The sequence below is a fragment of the Nannospalax galili genome, unplaced genomic scaffold, assembly GCF_000622305.1.
Source record: "Nannospalax galili isolate Female #2095 unplaced genomic scaffold, S.galili_v1.0 scaffold461, whole genome shotgun sequence".
Classification (NCBI taxonomy): domain Eukaryota; kingdom Metazoa; phylum Chordata; class Mammalia; order Rodentia; family Spalacidae; genus Nannospalax; species Nannospalax galili.
The window spans coordinates 2938919-2955771 of record NW_008349975.1 but is presented as its reverse complement, the minus strand read 5'-3'; the positions used below and the strand labels follow the sequence as shown (position 1 = coordinate 2955771).

Sequence of the window (16853 nt, the reverse complement as noted above, 5' to 3'; positions counted from 1 at the left end):
ATTAAGAAATGGTATATAAAAAATCAAAAGAAAACAAGATTGACTTTTCCAGATTCAACAATCTAGGATTACTCTTCCAGCTAAAATTAAAACTCCACCATATACTATTTCCAATGCTTGTTCACAGCTGTCCATTTGCATAACAGTAAATACTTTAATATTTAATTATTCTACACACTTGCAAATTTATTTATATCAACATTTTAATATCCTATTGGATTACTTTTTCAAGTGAATGTATCACTTCCCTAAATATCATAAAGATTTATGAGAATCGGTAGACCTGGTGTTGCTGGTCTCCAATCACAGCTGCTCAGGAGACTGAGACAAGAGGATCACAGGTTCAAGTCCTGTGCGGGCTACAGAATGAGTTATAGGCTAGTATAGGCAAAATATTTAAAAAATAAGATGTTGGTTATATCACTTAATGTTAAGGTGCTTATTTAGCATGTGAAGATTTTGATTAACATTTCAGTATCCAAAAGAACCCTAAAAAATAAAAATAATTATAGATATTGCATAAAATTATAGTAATTGCATAAAATTAAGTTATGAAGGACAACAATGACCAAAAATTATCATTATAAAGCAAATTTGTTTTAAATTGCATAGTGTCCTCTAAACTTTATTTTATGTGCTCTAATTTGCTCTGTAATTTTAACTGTGCATTTTCACTGATAAAAAATTCAAAAATACATAAACCAGTGAATGTCTGTAAAGTTAGCTGGAATCCAACTTTTAAAAACTTTATGTGACAGTTCTTAAATTACCTAGAATTATACTGTATACCTAAATTTATCAAGAATGATTTCCATTAATTTTTCAAGCTGCTTTTGACTAAACAATGATATAAAATACTTAAAGATTTAGTAGTTGACAAAACTATCATAGAAAATTACAATTTTTTACATGCTTCAGAATTTTCAAGGAAAAATACTGAATATACAAATTAATACTTAATAATCTACAAAGCCCTTTATCTGCTGTGTTTAAGTTTGTTCATGTAGAGAAGGATATTCATCTCAATAGAGACTTTCAGGAATGATTTCCTTCAAATTGATGTTCCTTTCACGTATGAAATATTGAATCACTTAGCAACATATCTGTAGTTCTATTCAGAAGTAATATAGCCAAAAAAATCACTGGTGAAGAAGTATTGAATTCACATTTTGCATATTACAAATATTTATAGAATTATTGTAAATACAGTATACAAGTCACTATGAATATGTGTATGAATGTAAAAACAGAAAATGAATACTATTTGTTTGTATAAGCAGAGTATGTTTCTGATATAAATATAGTTTTTCATTTTTTAAAAATTTATTTTTTTTAAATTGGCTGTAATTTTTAGGTTCACAGCATTGAATTAATAAGTATATCTTAAAAGTGACTATAACTGTTTCAGACTTTGGTATATTCTACATTCTAGTTGTATATCTGGTTCAGATTATATCTTGCATATGTATACAGCCATCCCAAATTACCAAAAGATAGTCATACTAGCTTTTTTCTATGTAAATCTCAAATCATATTTCTATCCCCTAACAATGTTTTCATATTAATTACTTCTGTATGTGTGGTATAATCCTGAAAACCTGGAAATATTTTTTCCATTTATTTCTCCTTTACAATATTGCTTCCACAAAACACCATCAACAACAATACTTGGTAAAGTTAGTAGCCTTGCCATTCTTTATGAAGTAAAGGGGTGGGAGTTGGAAAAAAGAGAGAAACTCTTCATTATTAGGTCCCTAGAGTTGTCTGTTCTTTATGAAGTAATTCACCAATCCACTACTTATCTGGCCCATCATCAACATGATGACATGCCTACTAAATTTCTCAACTTTAATGATTTTAGATTTCCTTTAATAAAAGATATTATTCTACAAAATATTTTCAGACTATCACAAACATGCCTCTGTGCTGATCATGGCTCAGTTTTGTTTTCTTGCTCCAGTAGAAAATATTTCCTTCTCCACATGTTCCATTATCATGCATCACATTTAAAATCATATTTACCTCTTGTTAATAGTGGTAAGTAAGCATGAGTGAAGATTAATGAAATATCCCAGAGATTAAATACTCACAAAAGTAACCAGTCACTCCACAGTAATGTCTTTCTTTTAATTCTTTTATATTTCTAAATACGTGATGACATTATAGCAATCCAAATAATGTGATTTGGCATTAAATGTTTTTTTTTAAATACTATTAGCTAGAATAACTGCAGTATTGTCTTTCTACACTGGAATAGAGAAAATTATAACTTGTATTTATTTGTTAGAAGAATCAATAATTATTTTGATTCTACTTGGTTACTTTGTTGTATTTTAAGAACAATGTCCACTATCACTACACTGTAACTTGTAGTGTTATGTACTGTATTGCTGTATGTCCTTAGTGTTTTTCTCATTTTTATACCAATAATGTGTTAACACATTTTAAAGTTCTTAATCTCTCTGTGTGTGTGTGTGTGTGTGTGTGTGTGTGTGTGTGTGTGCACTCATGCATGTACTCCTGCATGTGTACAAGTACATTCATGCTATACTTCACATGTGGAAGTCAGAGGACAATTAGCAGGTGTTGGGTCTCACTTTGCATCATGTAGGTCACTGGGATTTAATTTAATTTAGCAGACTTGGTAGTAGATTTCTCTACTCACTGAGCTATCATGCCTACCCATATGAAAATATATATTCACATTATTCTGATAAAGATAATTTACACTTATTTTTATAAACAACCTAATTTAAGTAAGATTGACCATTAAAATTAAAAGATTTCCATGTCAGCTTTCCTAAGACTAATCAAAACTATGATGTCTGAGAATTCATATGTTAAGAAAAAAGCCAAGTAATTCTGTAAACCTATGCTTCACAACCTTCATCACTTGATTCAGTCTTTGTGTCTTAACTACCCAAGTATTTTGAGCAGCGCCCTCTGCTGTGGGGAAGTTTTCATCTATTGTGAAAAATAAATTTTCTGCTTTCTTTTTGATCAAGTTTTTATCATAGTTTTTAAAAAATTTACTAATTTAGTGTGTGTGTGTACTAATGTGTGTGTGTGTGTGTGTGTGTGTGTGTGACATATCAGAGAGAGAAAGACAGAGACAGTCAAAGAGACACAGAAAACAGAGCACCACTGTGTGCATGTTGAAGTCAGAGGAAAACTGCAGATCTCTGTTGATTCACCCTTTCCATCATGTTGGTCCCAGGTATCAGACACATATCATCAGGCTTGAGGGCAAACGTCTTAACCTGCTGATCCATCTTGCTGGCCTTGAACTTGAACCAGGTTTTAAATATTTTTGAGTCCTTTCAACGTATAAACTCAAAATTTTAACTGTTATACTTTTTCAGTGTTTGTTATTCTAGTTCACTTAATGTGAAAATTGTTCTTACTTGAGTACAATCTTATTATTCTCAATCTGTAGTCATCAAAAAATTTTACAGATAATGTGGGAATTTTATTTCCTTTGTTTTCCTCACACTTGAGTCATACATTGTTACACAGAAGATGATGCTCTTAGGACTAATTCAGGCTTCATTCCTTTAAGTTCATATTTTTCTTAGACAGACAATTATTTAAGAATTATTAGGAGCCATAGTTTTTTAAAAAAATAAATTAAAAATAAAACTTATTTAGTCAAGCATAGTGGTACATGCCTTCAAGGCAGCACTTGGAAGGCTAAGGCAGGTCGATCTCGAGGAGTTCAAGGCCAGCAAGTTCTACATAGTGAGATATCCTGTCAAAAACAGAAACAGAAACAGAAACTGAAACAACAATAAGAAACAAACAAAAAAGCCACCAAGCCCACAACAACCACCTCACTTACTACAGTTAAAGCCATTCTTTCTTGTCTTGCTGCATGGCCTGAGATGGGAGAGTGGTGTTTCTGTTCTGCTCTTTGATCTTGTAGTGATGAAAGCCACTCCATATTATTTTCATAAACCTTAAGACCACTAACTCAAATGAAGTATATTCCTGCAAATGTTTGAGTTGTAGACAAGGTTAACATGTCAAAGCAAAAGCATTTCTATGATGATATTTTTAACTAATAAATAGTAGTTTGGTATACGTATGTAGCTGTATTTTTTAAACATTTTATTTTATTTATCATTATTATTTCTTGTGTATGAGTGTATTGTTTGCATGTATGTAAGTGCATCCGTGTTGTGCAATGCCTGTGGAGGTCAGAAGAGGGAGATGGATTCCCTGGAACTGGAGTTAGAATGGTTGTTAGCCACAATGTGGGTGCTGGAAATTGAAACCTGATCCTCTCTCTGTAAGAGGAGCCAGTGCTCTTAACCACTGAGCCATCTCTCTAGTCCCTATAATAGTAGTATTTTAAAATAGTTATGCAGACTTAACTATCTCTCTTCAGCAAACATCTATGTTTGACAAGATCTTAAGGAGGATTTATGAAATCATTATAATCTCACTGTATTATAAAGCTGCTGAGATTTAAAAAATTTTTTCAACACCAAAGCTAGGTTCAAATTTTAGTTTCTAGAGTGAGCATGTACTACTTTAAATCATCTAGTGATTGGATTGTCCAGGGATGCTAAGATGACATGGAATTTAAAAAGTGTTAGTGTCTAAATATATATGTTAATAGAATCTTTAAACTACCAAAGAGTCTTTTCAAAAATATTTTCATAAAATACTTTTAGGCACACAAAAATGTAAAGACAATAAGATAAGAACAAATTAATATACCTATTAGCACATTATTAAATTAAATATTGCAGACAAATTGTGGCCTACTATTCACATCAGTTCTAAATGTGGCTTCTCTAATTTCTTAAAGGAAACTTTTGTTATCAAGACATAAACTGCACTGTTTATGTGTAAGATAAATTCGACAATTATACTGAATCATTCACATCTAACCAGTTTAATTTTGTTTGCCCAGGATTAGGTTTTTGGAGATAACCCATGCTTACATGCAAAGCATTTTATTCATTTTTTATTTCAGTAAGTGTTCCATGATGTATTTATTTATTCTACATTCCATGGATGTTTAGTTGTTCCCAGTGTCCTTATTACTACAAAAGACCACTGCACTGAAAATCACTGCTTGTTATCTTTTCAAATATCTAAAACATACTCTGCAGAAATTGAATTAGTTATTTAAAATTCTCTAAGTATTTATAAATTTCTCTACAAAGAGGCCATTCTTTTTCAAATATCTAACAGCCATTTTATCAATTTCCTATGTTCTACCACACTTAGTATTTATCCAGCTTTATTTCTTAATGTATAAGTGAAGTCAAATTGGTTTTAATTTCTATATTTCCTTTAAATACAATAATTATGTGTTTCCTTTTAAATTCTGTATTTCCTTTTAAATCCTGTATTTCCTTGGATAGAAAGACTTGATTAATGGTGAGACTGAGATGTCTTATCAATTTCCTATGTTCTACCACACTTAGTATTTATCCAGCTTTATTTCTTAATGTATAAGTGAAGTCATATTGGTTTTAATTTCTATATTTCCTTTAAATACAATAATTATGTGTTTCCTTTTAAATTCTGTATTTCCTTTTAAATCCTGTATTTCCTTGGATAGAAAGACTTGATTAATGGTGAGACTGAGATGTCTTTTTCCATTTGGAGGGGTTTTTTTTTTAATCTTCTTCCCATTTAATTCTGCTTTACATTTACTGTCACATAGTACACATGCATACATACAAAAACTCCAACAAAATATTCTGAAGATGAATAATTTTTCATTGGCACATATCTGAATCACTCTAATGCTTTCGATAAATGATTTAGTTTTAACTTAAAAAAATTTAACCACCTTTTACTTAAGATACCACAAGAAACTGAGGAAATGAATCAGCAAAAGGGAGAAGATGGAGCAAGTGAAGTGGGTTAATATGTTCAAAGGGCAGGATATTCTTTTTAAAACTATTTTTATTTATTCAAGAATTTATTAAGATCCCCTCCCCATCTTCACTCCCACCTTATGCAACCCCTGTGACTTCATGTCCTCTATTATTATTTGTATTTTTTGTTGCTTCTTTAAGGCTTACTGAGTCTAATATGCTTCTCTGGGTGTGAGTCTGTCCATCGTTGTCTAGTCAGCCTACCAGACAGCAAGTGAGTAAATAAACATGCCTCTCCCCTCCATTAGCAGCTATCAGTTGCCAACAGAGCCTCAGCTAGGGCTGAGGTTTCCTCCCTTCAACCCTACCAGGTTCCTCTCTGGCTTGGGTTTGTACAGGTTTTGTACATGCAGTTATAAATGTTGTGAGGTCATGTGTGCAAGTATGCTGTTGTGTCCAGACAACACTGTTTCCTTGTATTCATCTACCATCTCTAGCTCTTAAAATCTCTCTGCTCCCTCTTCTGCAATTATCCTTGAGCATTTGGAGGAAAGAGTAAGAAATAGGTGCCCAATTTAGTGCTGAGCTTTCCTCAGTCTCTTACTCACTACACAGTGACCAGTTATGGGTTTCTGTGTTAATTGCCATTTGTTGCAAGAAGAACTTTTTCTTGTAGAGTTGAGAGATGAACTTATCTATGGGTATAACAAGTCATTATAAATCAGTTCAATACTATGTCTATTTAGCTGAATGATAGTAGTAAGTTCTCTCCTATGGTCTGTGACGTGACTTACCACATGTTCTTGGCCTTGTTAACACTTTCAGGTATGAGCTCTATTTAGGCCTTAAATTCTACTAGAAGGTATTTGGTTACTCCCATAACATTTGTGACACTAATGCACCAGTAGGCATATTTTATCAAGCCAGTTGTTCTTGTAAGTCACACAGTCCACAGCTGATTAAGGTTGATGATTACCTTAATCTGTCAGTAACACAGATAGCACCTTCTAGTACTGTGAAAGCTGGCCAACAGAGATGAAGCTTTCAGGTCAGTATCAGCTTGATTTTTCTTCATTTGTTTTGAAAATCAGGTACATAATGTCTTCAGAAATAGTGTCTTACCACCAAGTTTTCACTTGGAGAACCAAGTGCAATGACAATAACCAATATTGTTTGAGGGTTTATGGGATCTCTCATATCAACAATTTCAAAAGAGAGAGTCCATTCCTGGCATTGGGCTTTTCATTTGGTAGTCTGTGGTATCTATTAGGGCCACTGAACCTATTACATTTAAACTCTTTTTAAAGTGTATACATGTTTTTTGGTATCTATCTATATCTATGTCTATCTATTTAAAGGAGCTTATATAGCAGGTTTCCATATGACTCTTCTAAAGGCCTTTAGTGCTAGTTATCCCCCCTTACTCTCTGTTCTTCCCTACCCTCCCATTCTCTACCACATTAAATTCATCCTATATCATACTGCTGTTAAGAAAAATGAAATGAAAAAATTCTCATGGAATCAAATGGGGCTGGAAGAAAACACCTAAGTGAGGTAACCCAGAACAAGAGAGACAAATTCCACATGTTCTCTCTCATAAGTGAACATTAGCTTTGAATCTTTAGATAAGTGTGTTTCAATTGGAAAATATTCAGCGATAAAGAAACTAAATAAGGGACCATGGGGATGGTTCATGGGAGGGGTAATAGAATGCAGTGATATAAAAGAGTAGGGAATAATGGATAGGGCAGGATTAATGAAGTACATAATCTTGTATGAGACTGTCTATAAAATATCACTATGTACAATATATGTATGGAATTAAGAAGTTATAAATAAAAAATTTTCAGGCCTCTCCTGAAAAGTATGATAATGATTGCAGGTTTTTCATGGATGATCTTTATCAGATTGAAGCTTTTCATTACTAATTTTTAAAAAATTATTATTATATTTAAGGGGAGGGGTGTGTGAGTCATGGCATACAGATGGAGGCCAGAGGATGGAACTTGATGGAATTGGTTCTCTCCTCAGACTTCCTGAAGACTAAGTATCAAAGTTTGATCATCAGGCTGGACAACAAATGCCTTTCTGCTTAGACATCTTGCCAGAATTGCTTGTTAAGTTTTTTTTGTAATTGTCATCATATTTCATTCAGTGTTATCCCAGCTTGAGTAAAATGACTGTATGATTTCTCTTTCATTTTGTTAATATTTTGGAATGCATTGGTTGATTTCCAAATACTAAAGCATACTTGGATTTATTGCATCCCTCACTTAATCATAACTTACTGTCATTTTATATATTAGCAGATTTAATTTTCCAATATTAATTTTAGGATTTGATACTGCTGTGTTGTTTGACTAGTGAATGATAATTTATTATTTACACAGTAAGAAAGGTGTTAAGTATCTATGTGATGCTTGCTTCAAAACTAGTCAGAAGTGTTTCTTCTTCCCCTTTTCTCTTCATGCTTAATGTAAAATTGATGTTACTTCTGTAAGTATTTGATGTAGTCTAGGCCAGCAGTTTTACGTGTCCAAAAGTTTGTTTTTAAATAATTTCATTTCTTGACCTGATATAGCTGTGCTTAGATTTTTCTGTTGTATCAGTTTAGGAATAACTTTGTGAAAGAATTCTTCCATTCCTAGGATCATTCAATTGGAAGGAAATATGTATAACTTAAGGGAAGTTTGTTCATTCCCTCCTTTTATAAACTCTGCTGGAAATGAGTCTTTGGTTCTTGAATTCATTACGAATGAGTCAGATTCCTATAAAGGCACACTTACTTCTGTTGAGTACCATAATAGTATTCATAGTGTAATCCTATGTTAGATTTATAGATTCAGTAACTTATTCCACTTCTTTTTGAATCACCTGAAAGTGTATTGACCTTACTGTAGGGACTCAGGCTTGCTTTGCTTAGCGGGGGACCTGCTGGCTTTGGGGCAGAGGGTCTGATGGGTGACAGAGTCAAACTCTGGCACCTGTGTCTTCCCAACAGGACGATTTATTTTAGAATTTAGATGGTTTTTATACATCCCAAGGAACTAGCAGTCACGTGGGATATGACAGTCACATACAAAGATTTAGGGTACAAAGAAACAGGACATTTAGTCTGTTAGTTGGCGCCAGAAGTATTCTTAAACTTTTACTCAAGGTTATCAATGTCCATCCCGTAATTTATTGGCCACAATGTTTTCTTTCTTAGAGCTAAAAGCATGGTGAACTTTCAGCTTTTAGCTCAGGAGTAAACCTTTAACCTGGCCTAATCTCTTAGCCAGGGATAGCTGAGTTATTTGTTTAGGACAAGGAGATGAGCTAAGGGTTGTTGACCAAGACGCTTTCCCACAGAGCAGGGAGCCTGCACTTTTATGACCAGGCCGCTTCCTCCTGCCAGCCCAACAGTGTCCTGCAAGGCAGGGATTATCAGAGCCACTGTTTTCAGTGCCTCTCCTTTTTAGCAGAGAATGCAGCCTGGACCTATAAGTTTCAGGCCTGGCATCCTGGTTTCCTACACTTACTGTACTACTTTTACAGAAATAAAGTCTGACCAAATATAGTAATAGCTTTGGTCTGAAATATTTTTAAATCCTTGCTTGAGTAACCAGTGACTGACAGCAAAGACGTTCCCTGAACTGTCATTTCTATGTGTCAACCAGAAATGGGCTCATTTATGGGAACAGTTGCAGAAAATAAGTTGGGAGAATGTCACATACCTTACTGACCCCCATCAAGAACATGAATAAATCTTAGGATGATATATTCATCCACAAGATAGTCCTTAAATCATCATCTCTCAAAAAGGGACCTCTGCAGATCTTTTCTGTAATGTGGAATTTCTTGTGAAAAATATCACAAAACACCACAATTGTTTAGATATGTTATAGTGTTGCTAAACAAAAAAAATGTTTTAAAAGCATATTTCCAATTCTATGAGCAATAAATGACAAAGAAAAATAGAGCTAAAGACCACAGAAAGACAATAATCTATGAGGAGTTGGGAGATTTCAGACACTCGCCTCTGGGAGTCCCCTCCTTTAGGGGAGGATGTATTTTCTAGAGCTTCTGTGCAATGGGTAAAACTGAGAGCTAAATACATTGTATTTAGTCCCTTGAAATGTTTGCACTGAATCCTTTAGCATTCAATGTAATGGTAAAGATATGTGTCATTTAATTCAATTCAACTCTGCCTGCTATTAATTTACAATGGAGAGAATTACCTCTATGAAATTTATTTAGAGAAAGATTTTAGGTTTAGAATTATTTGCTGCAATTAAGCACCTGTTGTTTGACTACCTCGTGTAAAAGAAATGACAAGTTATTGTGAACAGTTCCTAGCAATGACATTCCTCTTGTACCATTATTTTAGGGACTGTGACTTATTGAACGAATATATTCCAAAATGTTATTTCAACCTTCAAAGATAAAATAAAGATAAAATAAGCAGTAGATTGGTGATTATAATTTCTACAATGATTGGCACAAGTCATAATTTGTTATTTTACCATGAATTTAGCATGTCAATTAATGTTAAGTGTGTGTCAAACAATTTAAATTGTTTTTTGGCTGCTAAATCTAATCTGACAGATGCAAAAGTTAAAAGTAAAACTCTGTAGACCAGTTTGGTGGCACTTTTCAGGAGCTGGGACAGGATACTACTGGTTTCTTTCCCAAATAATAATCCAATTAGCTTTGCTACAAGGAGGTTGAAACAAGCCAGAGCGACAAGAATCTAGGTCTGCATCGCATAAGCCTTATCCAGTACAGCAGGTGCAGGGAAGAGGTAAGCAGTCCTTGTTACTTAAAAAATACCACTATAACTAGATGGGAAATTCCTACTGGATTCTCTCTCTCTCTCTCTCTCTCTCTCTCTCTCTCTCTCTCTCTCAATTTAATGCTTGTAAATTTGGTTTTACAATGCAAGGAAAAACATGTTTCTCTCAGTCATATCAAGGAGGCTTGATGGCATAAGCCCTTTGTTCTTTGGAGAACATGAAGAAATAGATTCAGCAGCACTGGATGACTATAATCTGCATCTTTTAAAAATTCTTCTTTAGCAGTTTTTATGGAATATTGCCAACACTCCAGAGACCAACTAAATTGTAAGACAAATAATCCTGTCACTAACTTTTGTTAAAGGGCTTAATCAACATAAATAAGCTTATTAGCATATATCTTATCAACATTAAATAGATACATCAAGTATCCACAAATAAGTCCTTGGGAGCCGTCATCTGTGAAACTCATATACTTTATCAGTTGAATTGAGTAGGATATTTTCTTTTCCTTGTAAGACAGGAAAGACATTCGGAAATGCTCCACTGTCTTCTCTCCCCAGACATTTGAACTTCCTCCCTGTTTTTCCCCTCCCTCTCTTTTTCTCCCCCTCCTACTCCTTACATTCAGAAGCCTGGCAAGTGGACTCTCTAGAAAAGCTAATTACAAAGATAACCAGATTCCTTTCTGAGTCAGTAAGATAAAATTTAACCCTTTCTTGGGTGGAAACATTTTTTGTCTTAGACTCTGCTTTCACCTTTTTCTAGTTTGGAGTCAGTTTTTATACATATCAGATCTTCTTTTGGCCTTTTGTTCACTAAATACCAAAAAAAAATTTGTTGAGCTACCATATATCATATACTTTAAATAAACACCCCGAAAAGCCACTACTGCCGAAGCTTAAAATTCTAACTCTAAATATATTTTACTCTTTATCATATTGTAACTAGCTATGAAGGTAATTGCTCTTCTCCAACCACGTAGTTTAAGATTAAGATGATTAATGAAAAGCTGACAGCAGATATGAAAAGAAATGAATATATATTTGTGTTCTTTTTTTGCTTCAGTTTCCCTAAGGCAGTGGTTTTTAAACACTATTTTTTCATTATACTTCCCTGTGAAGAATTTTCATAGATTTCTTTTCCTTAATTCTCCTCCTCATAAAATTTTAACACTTTCAGATGACAAATTTATTTACATAGGCTAGGAGTATTTCTGAAGACGAAGTTGTTTCTTACCCACCAAGAATATTTTTTTTTCTTCTCTGGGAAAATATTATCCTTTGATAATATAGTTATTATTGTTTTGTGGCCCTGAAGATCAAATCCATAACATCATACATGTTAGTCAAAGGCTCTACTACTTAACTACATTTCTGGCCCCCTACAACATATATTTGTAGGGTATTCATGGCTATAGTTAGTCATGAATATTTTTATGTTCACAGCTAAGTGGGAGGAGCGAAAGCCCAGAATATTCTGTGAGGGAAGGGATATAATATTATGCTTCCATTTATTTGCAAAAATTGTTAATACATATGGTAGAAGGGGAAACTACATTCTCTCTTTATTATAATGATCTAGTCTCTTCCAAATGTTATTTTTCAAACTTTATATGTGTATCTGTGTGAATAGACACACCACTATTATAGATACATTCAAATTTGTTTCAGATTCATATTCCATCGTGATGCAAGGAACAGATTTATTTCCCTCATGCTCTTTGATATTTTGCTCTTTTCGTTCATTCACTTAAACATTATTGACTCAGTATTTGGTAAAATTGTCCTCAAAATATCCTCTATGACATTTATTCTTCATGTTTTCTTCCTCTGGTAACAAAACTAGTACAAAAGTAACTTTAAAATTTTTTCTTTTCGTTTTGAGAATTTCATGCATGTATACAATGAAATAGGATCATATTTACCCTCCTTTTTCTTCTTCCGCCTTCCATATACTCATCATGCCCCTCTCAAAAATTCAGGTATTTTTTTTCCCTGATAGCCTTAAGTTCAGTTAGTACTTCCCATATGTGCATGGATGCAGTACCATCCACTGGATCATGGGAAACTTTTCAGTTGTCAAAGCCTCAAAAAAATTCTCTCTCCTCCAGCGAGTAGTCACTGCCAGCAGCTCCTCTATATGGGTAGGACCTGGAGATCATCTATCCCATCTCAGCAGGATTTTGGTTGAATTGTTCTTGTACAGGTCTGTGCAGGTAACCACAGCTGCTATAAGTTAATGACTGTGATAGCCCTATCGTGTCCAAAAGACAGCATTTTGCAGCACTTCTCTCGATCGTCTGGCCCTTGGATTCTTTCTGCTTCCTCTTACATGCTGTTTTCTGATGTTTCCTTTGATGGTGTGTATGTGTGAGGATTAATATAGATGTCTATTTAGGGCTTAGGAGTGAGTTTTTTATTATGAGAACTTTGACCAGTTATTCATCCCCCCATTGATCAGTCTTGTTTGGAAACCCCTGAGGCCTCCATGACCAACTGGGAGCAATCACATGCATTGTACTGCAATTGTAACTTTATTTCTCATGTCTTCTGGAAGCAATATTGCCCACCCATTCAGGAAAATTCCAATAGAAGTCTTTTTATTGTTATAAATTCTGTTAAGGAACTGTCATAGATAGATCCTAGGTATGGGCATTTTGCGGTTGATGCATCTGTATTTTATCTAGAAGCCTTCCCAATAATTAGAAGATCAACGAAGCCTTAGTCAAATTTCCAACTTAATGATCACATGTAATTACTATTTGTAATCACTTACGTTAGGATCTTTAATGAGTTGCTCACGTAGTTCAGTTATATTGAATCTATAACAAAATACTAACCATCAAATATCCAATAACAGAAAATATTATACAAGCTGCTAAAACTTATGTACAAGCCCTAAAACTTATGTACCAAAAAAATGACAGACCCAGGAAACAATCTCTATTAGTGCAATAATAGCACTTTTGTCTTAGGGGTAATCAGCTAATTGGATTTAAAGTCCGCTCAATATGAAGGAACCCATGTATGGTAGTGTAAACATAGCCAACTACACAACTACAACTACATAGACCCTACAAAGCAACCCACTACTGTCGCTTTCTTAAACCAACATAAATTCTTACCACATTCAAGATATCTGTTCATATATTCAAAAACAAGTGTAGCTCTCACCACTCAATAAAGAAGCTTCTTATTGCAACAGATGGAGATTATTACATAGTACCACAATTGGCTAAGCACAGAGAATAAGTGACTGTAAAGTGCCTACCTCTGTGATGCATCTACAGTGCAAACTTTACATCTAAGGCTCAGGGAGCATGGTAGAAGAGGGATCAGAAAGAATGCAAAAGCCAGAGGGACAAGACACCTGTTGCAAATTAAGGAATCCTAGATATGATAGGGAAGCTATGCTCAGTATGGTAGCCTAAGATTTGCATACTGACTAAACCAGTTGACATAACAACTTGGATGGGGAAATATGTGTGTATTGTGTATTCATAAAAGTATGCATATATAAATAATTACCAAAGAAGAGGACAAGAAACTTTTGAGGGACAAGAGGAGTCATGGAAGGAATGGGAGGGGTATTTGGAGGGGTGGAAATTATGGAAAGACAATAATCATGTCTGACTACTTATCCTTGAATAGGGCATCTATATAATACTTCTGCCTCCCAAGGCTCAGAGATCATTATGGAAGAGGGGACAGAAAGAGTGTAAAAGCCAGAGATGGTGGGGAGCCATAGGAAATAGAGTTTTTCAGACAGCTGGCCAGTTACTCAGACAGCTGGTCAGTTACTCTTATGAACTCACAGCAATGGTAGCATCATGCACAAGCTTCAAGTAAGCTCAAATCAGAAAAATTACCAGCATAGACATTAGAGAGTGGGAAAGAAAGCCTAGCCTCAGCTGGAGAAATATTGGCCACCAATGGTTTCTGGGATGGGGACAATCAGTTTTTTTCATGGATGTGACTCTTGATGGGTTAAGCATGCTCCAGTGGTTGGACCCACACTGAAGGACATCTAGGGACACAGATTAGACTCTAAGGAGCTTATAATATACTCTATGGAGAATATAATAGAGTACATTAAATTGGGCATGGGGCATTAAGGGGAGGTGTGGATAGGGGAGGAGATCTATAAACCATCAAAATACATTCCATGAAAATCTCAAAAATTCAATAACAATTTTGTTTTTAACAAGACTCATGTCTGAATTCTCAAAAAAATAAAAATAAAAATTATACTAGATGACATCACACAATTATTATGTTATGAACACCTGTCCAAAACCGTTCTACTACAGTAATCATCTTTCCTATATATGACTGATTTTTATCTGTGGCACTGTAATTGACTACCATTACTAGTTAGGTGGCTAGTTTGTCCAACTTTTGGTGCTTGGATTGAACCCAGGCTGTGTGCATGCTGGGCAAGTAAGTACTCTAGTGCCGAGCTGCATTCCTAACATTTGTATCAGCACCTTTGAAATTTGGGAGCTTATTTTGATGGCACTACCTTTACCTCATAGGAGATATTCATTGCAGTGCTTTTTCCTTTTTCTTTTGAGATATTACACCATCCTCACCTTTGAAGATATAGGACACAAGATACTCCTTCAAAAGAAGCATAGAAAACCACTCTGCTCTAAAAATTTTAATTCCTGCAACATATTTTACTTTGTGGTACAGTACAGTTAGGAGCAGGAGGCCCATATCTCAGTCCATGATGCCATCTTGAATGTAGAATTGTTATTTGTGAGGGCCTTTAGTACTTGGTTTTCATAGTCATGTATTTCGATTCAAGTTACCATGAGTTAAAAAAAAATTATTTTTACTACTATTTTGTATGCACTACATGCTTTGTCCTTTAGTGGATTCAGAGCTCCATAGCCTTCAGGCAGATCAAACAGTTCAGTTTCTGTTCCTCCAGTTATTTCTGCTGATGAATCCTCCTCTAGTCAGTGTTAGTGATTATAAGAGAAGCCATACCAGTCACTTTCTTTGGAAACATTTTCATAAACTAATGGAAAGCTAGATGAAAAAGATTGCACCATGGAATTGGCTGCCATTCTTCCCCGAGTGAGAGAGATCGGAAATCAGAAGGAACACAATCTGCTGAAATCTTGGAACCAGGCAACCCTCAAAGCAAATGAGCCACAATTGTAAGCAAACTTGACTTGATAGGCCTTAATATATATGACAAAATGCATGAAATCCCATGTAGGGACTATGGGGTGGGTGCAGATAGGAGAGGGGGGCAGAAATATGGTTAAGATATAATGTATGAAATGCACAAAATTTAATAAAAACTTTTTAAAACAACAAAAATAACAGTAATATTTTTTAAAATAAAGGGGGCTGGTGAGGTGGCACAGCAGATATGGACTTGCCAAGCCTGATGGCCTGAGTTCTATCCACAGGACCCATGTAGTGGAAGGAAGGAACCTATTCTACAAGATGTCCTTTGACTTCCACATGTGAGCTTCTGGCGTGCTGAACCCACTTCATACAAACAAAAAGTAAAATAAATAAATGCCAAAAAATTGAAAGGAAAGATAATAAATTCCTGCAATAGCAAGAAGCTGGTGGCAGGAAGTGAAAACTCCATTGTTGCATCTGCAGAAAATCTCAGAACTACCTAACACCTAACTCCACTTACAAGAAGTTCTCAGAACAAACAGATCGTGATTTTGACGCAATTCCATAACATGCACATGATTAGTGAAGAAACCATTAAGAATACTAACTTTTTATTGTTCTGTCTCTGAAATACAAGTAGACAAAGACAGAACAAATAAATCAGTTGTGTGCCAGTGTTCCCCATAAACCGCAACTGCCTCAAACTGCCAAACTCCCCTTTCTTTCCTCTGTCATTATAATAGGAAAAGAAGTTGGCACACAAGAACTCATTTAATCTCTTTTCACCAAATTTAAAACCTAACCTACTTACAATCCTGTTAATACATTTAAGCACATTTCCCATCTTTATATAAAATTGTTCCAGGTTTTTTTCTAGATCTGATATTGCATTCTTAATATTTAGTATATTTTTATTTCCCCTTTCTTATGTATCCATTCTTTCAAGATTTCAATTTGTTTATTGTCCTACAAGGAACTCTCTCTGAACAACATATCCTTCTCTACCTGTTGGCATATTCCATTTTTCATAGATGACATATTTCAGTGGCATTTTGTGATCCATTCTCTAATTCCTTACCTTGGGTTGATCAAAC

At 34.6% G+C, this 16853-nt stretch overlaps 1 protein-coding gene across 2 annotated transcripts in view; it reads left to right on the top strand.

The window, feature by feature from the left end:
• Glra3 (glycine receptor alpha 3) overlaps positions 1-16853 on the top strand; it is a 175501-nt gene that overhangs the window by 58736 nt on the left and 99912 nt on the right. For both annotated transcript variants that reach the window (XM_029570437.1, XM_008847144.2), the window contains exon 4: positions 334-341. In XM_029570437.1, the coding sequence (XP_029426297.1) occupies positions 334-341 (8 nt within the window). The remainder of the gene's footprint in view (positions 1-333; positions 342-16853) is intronic.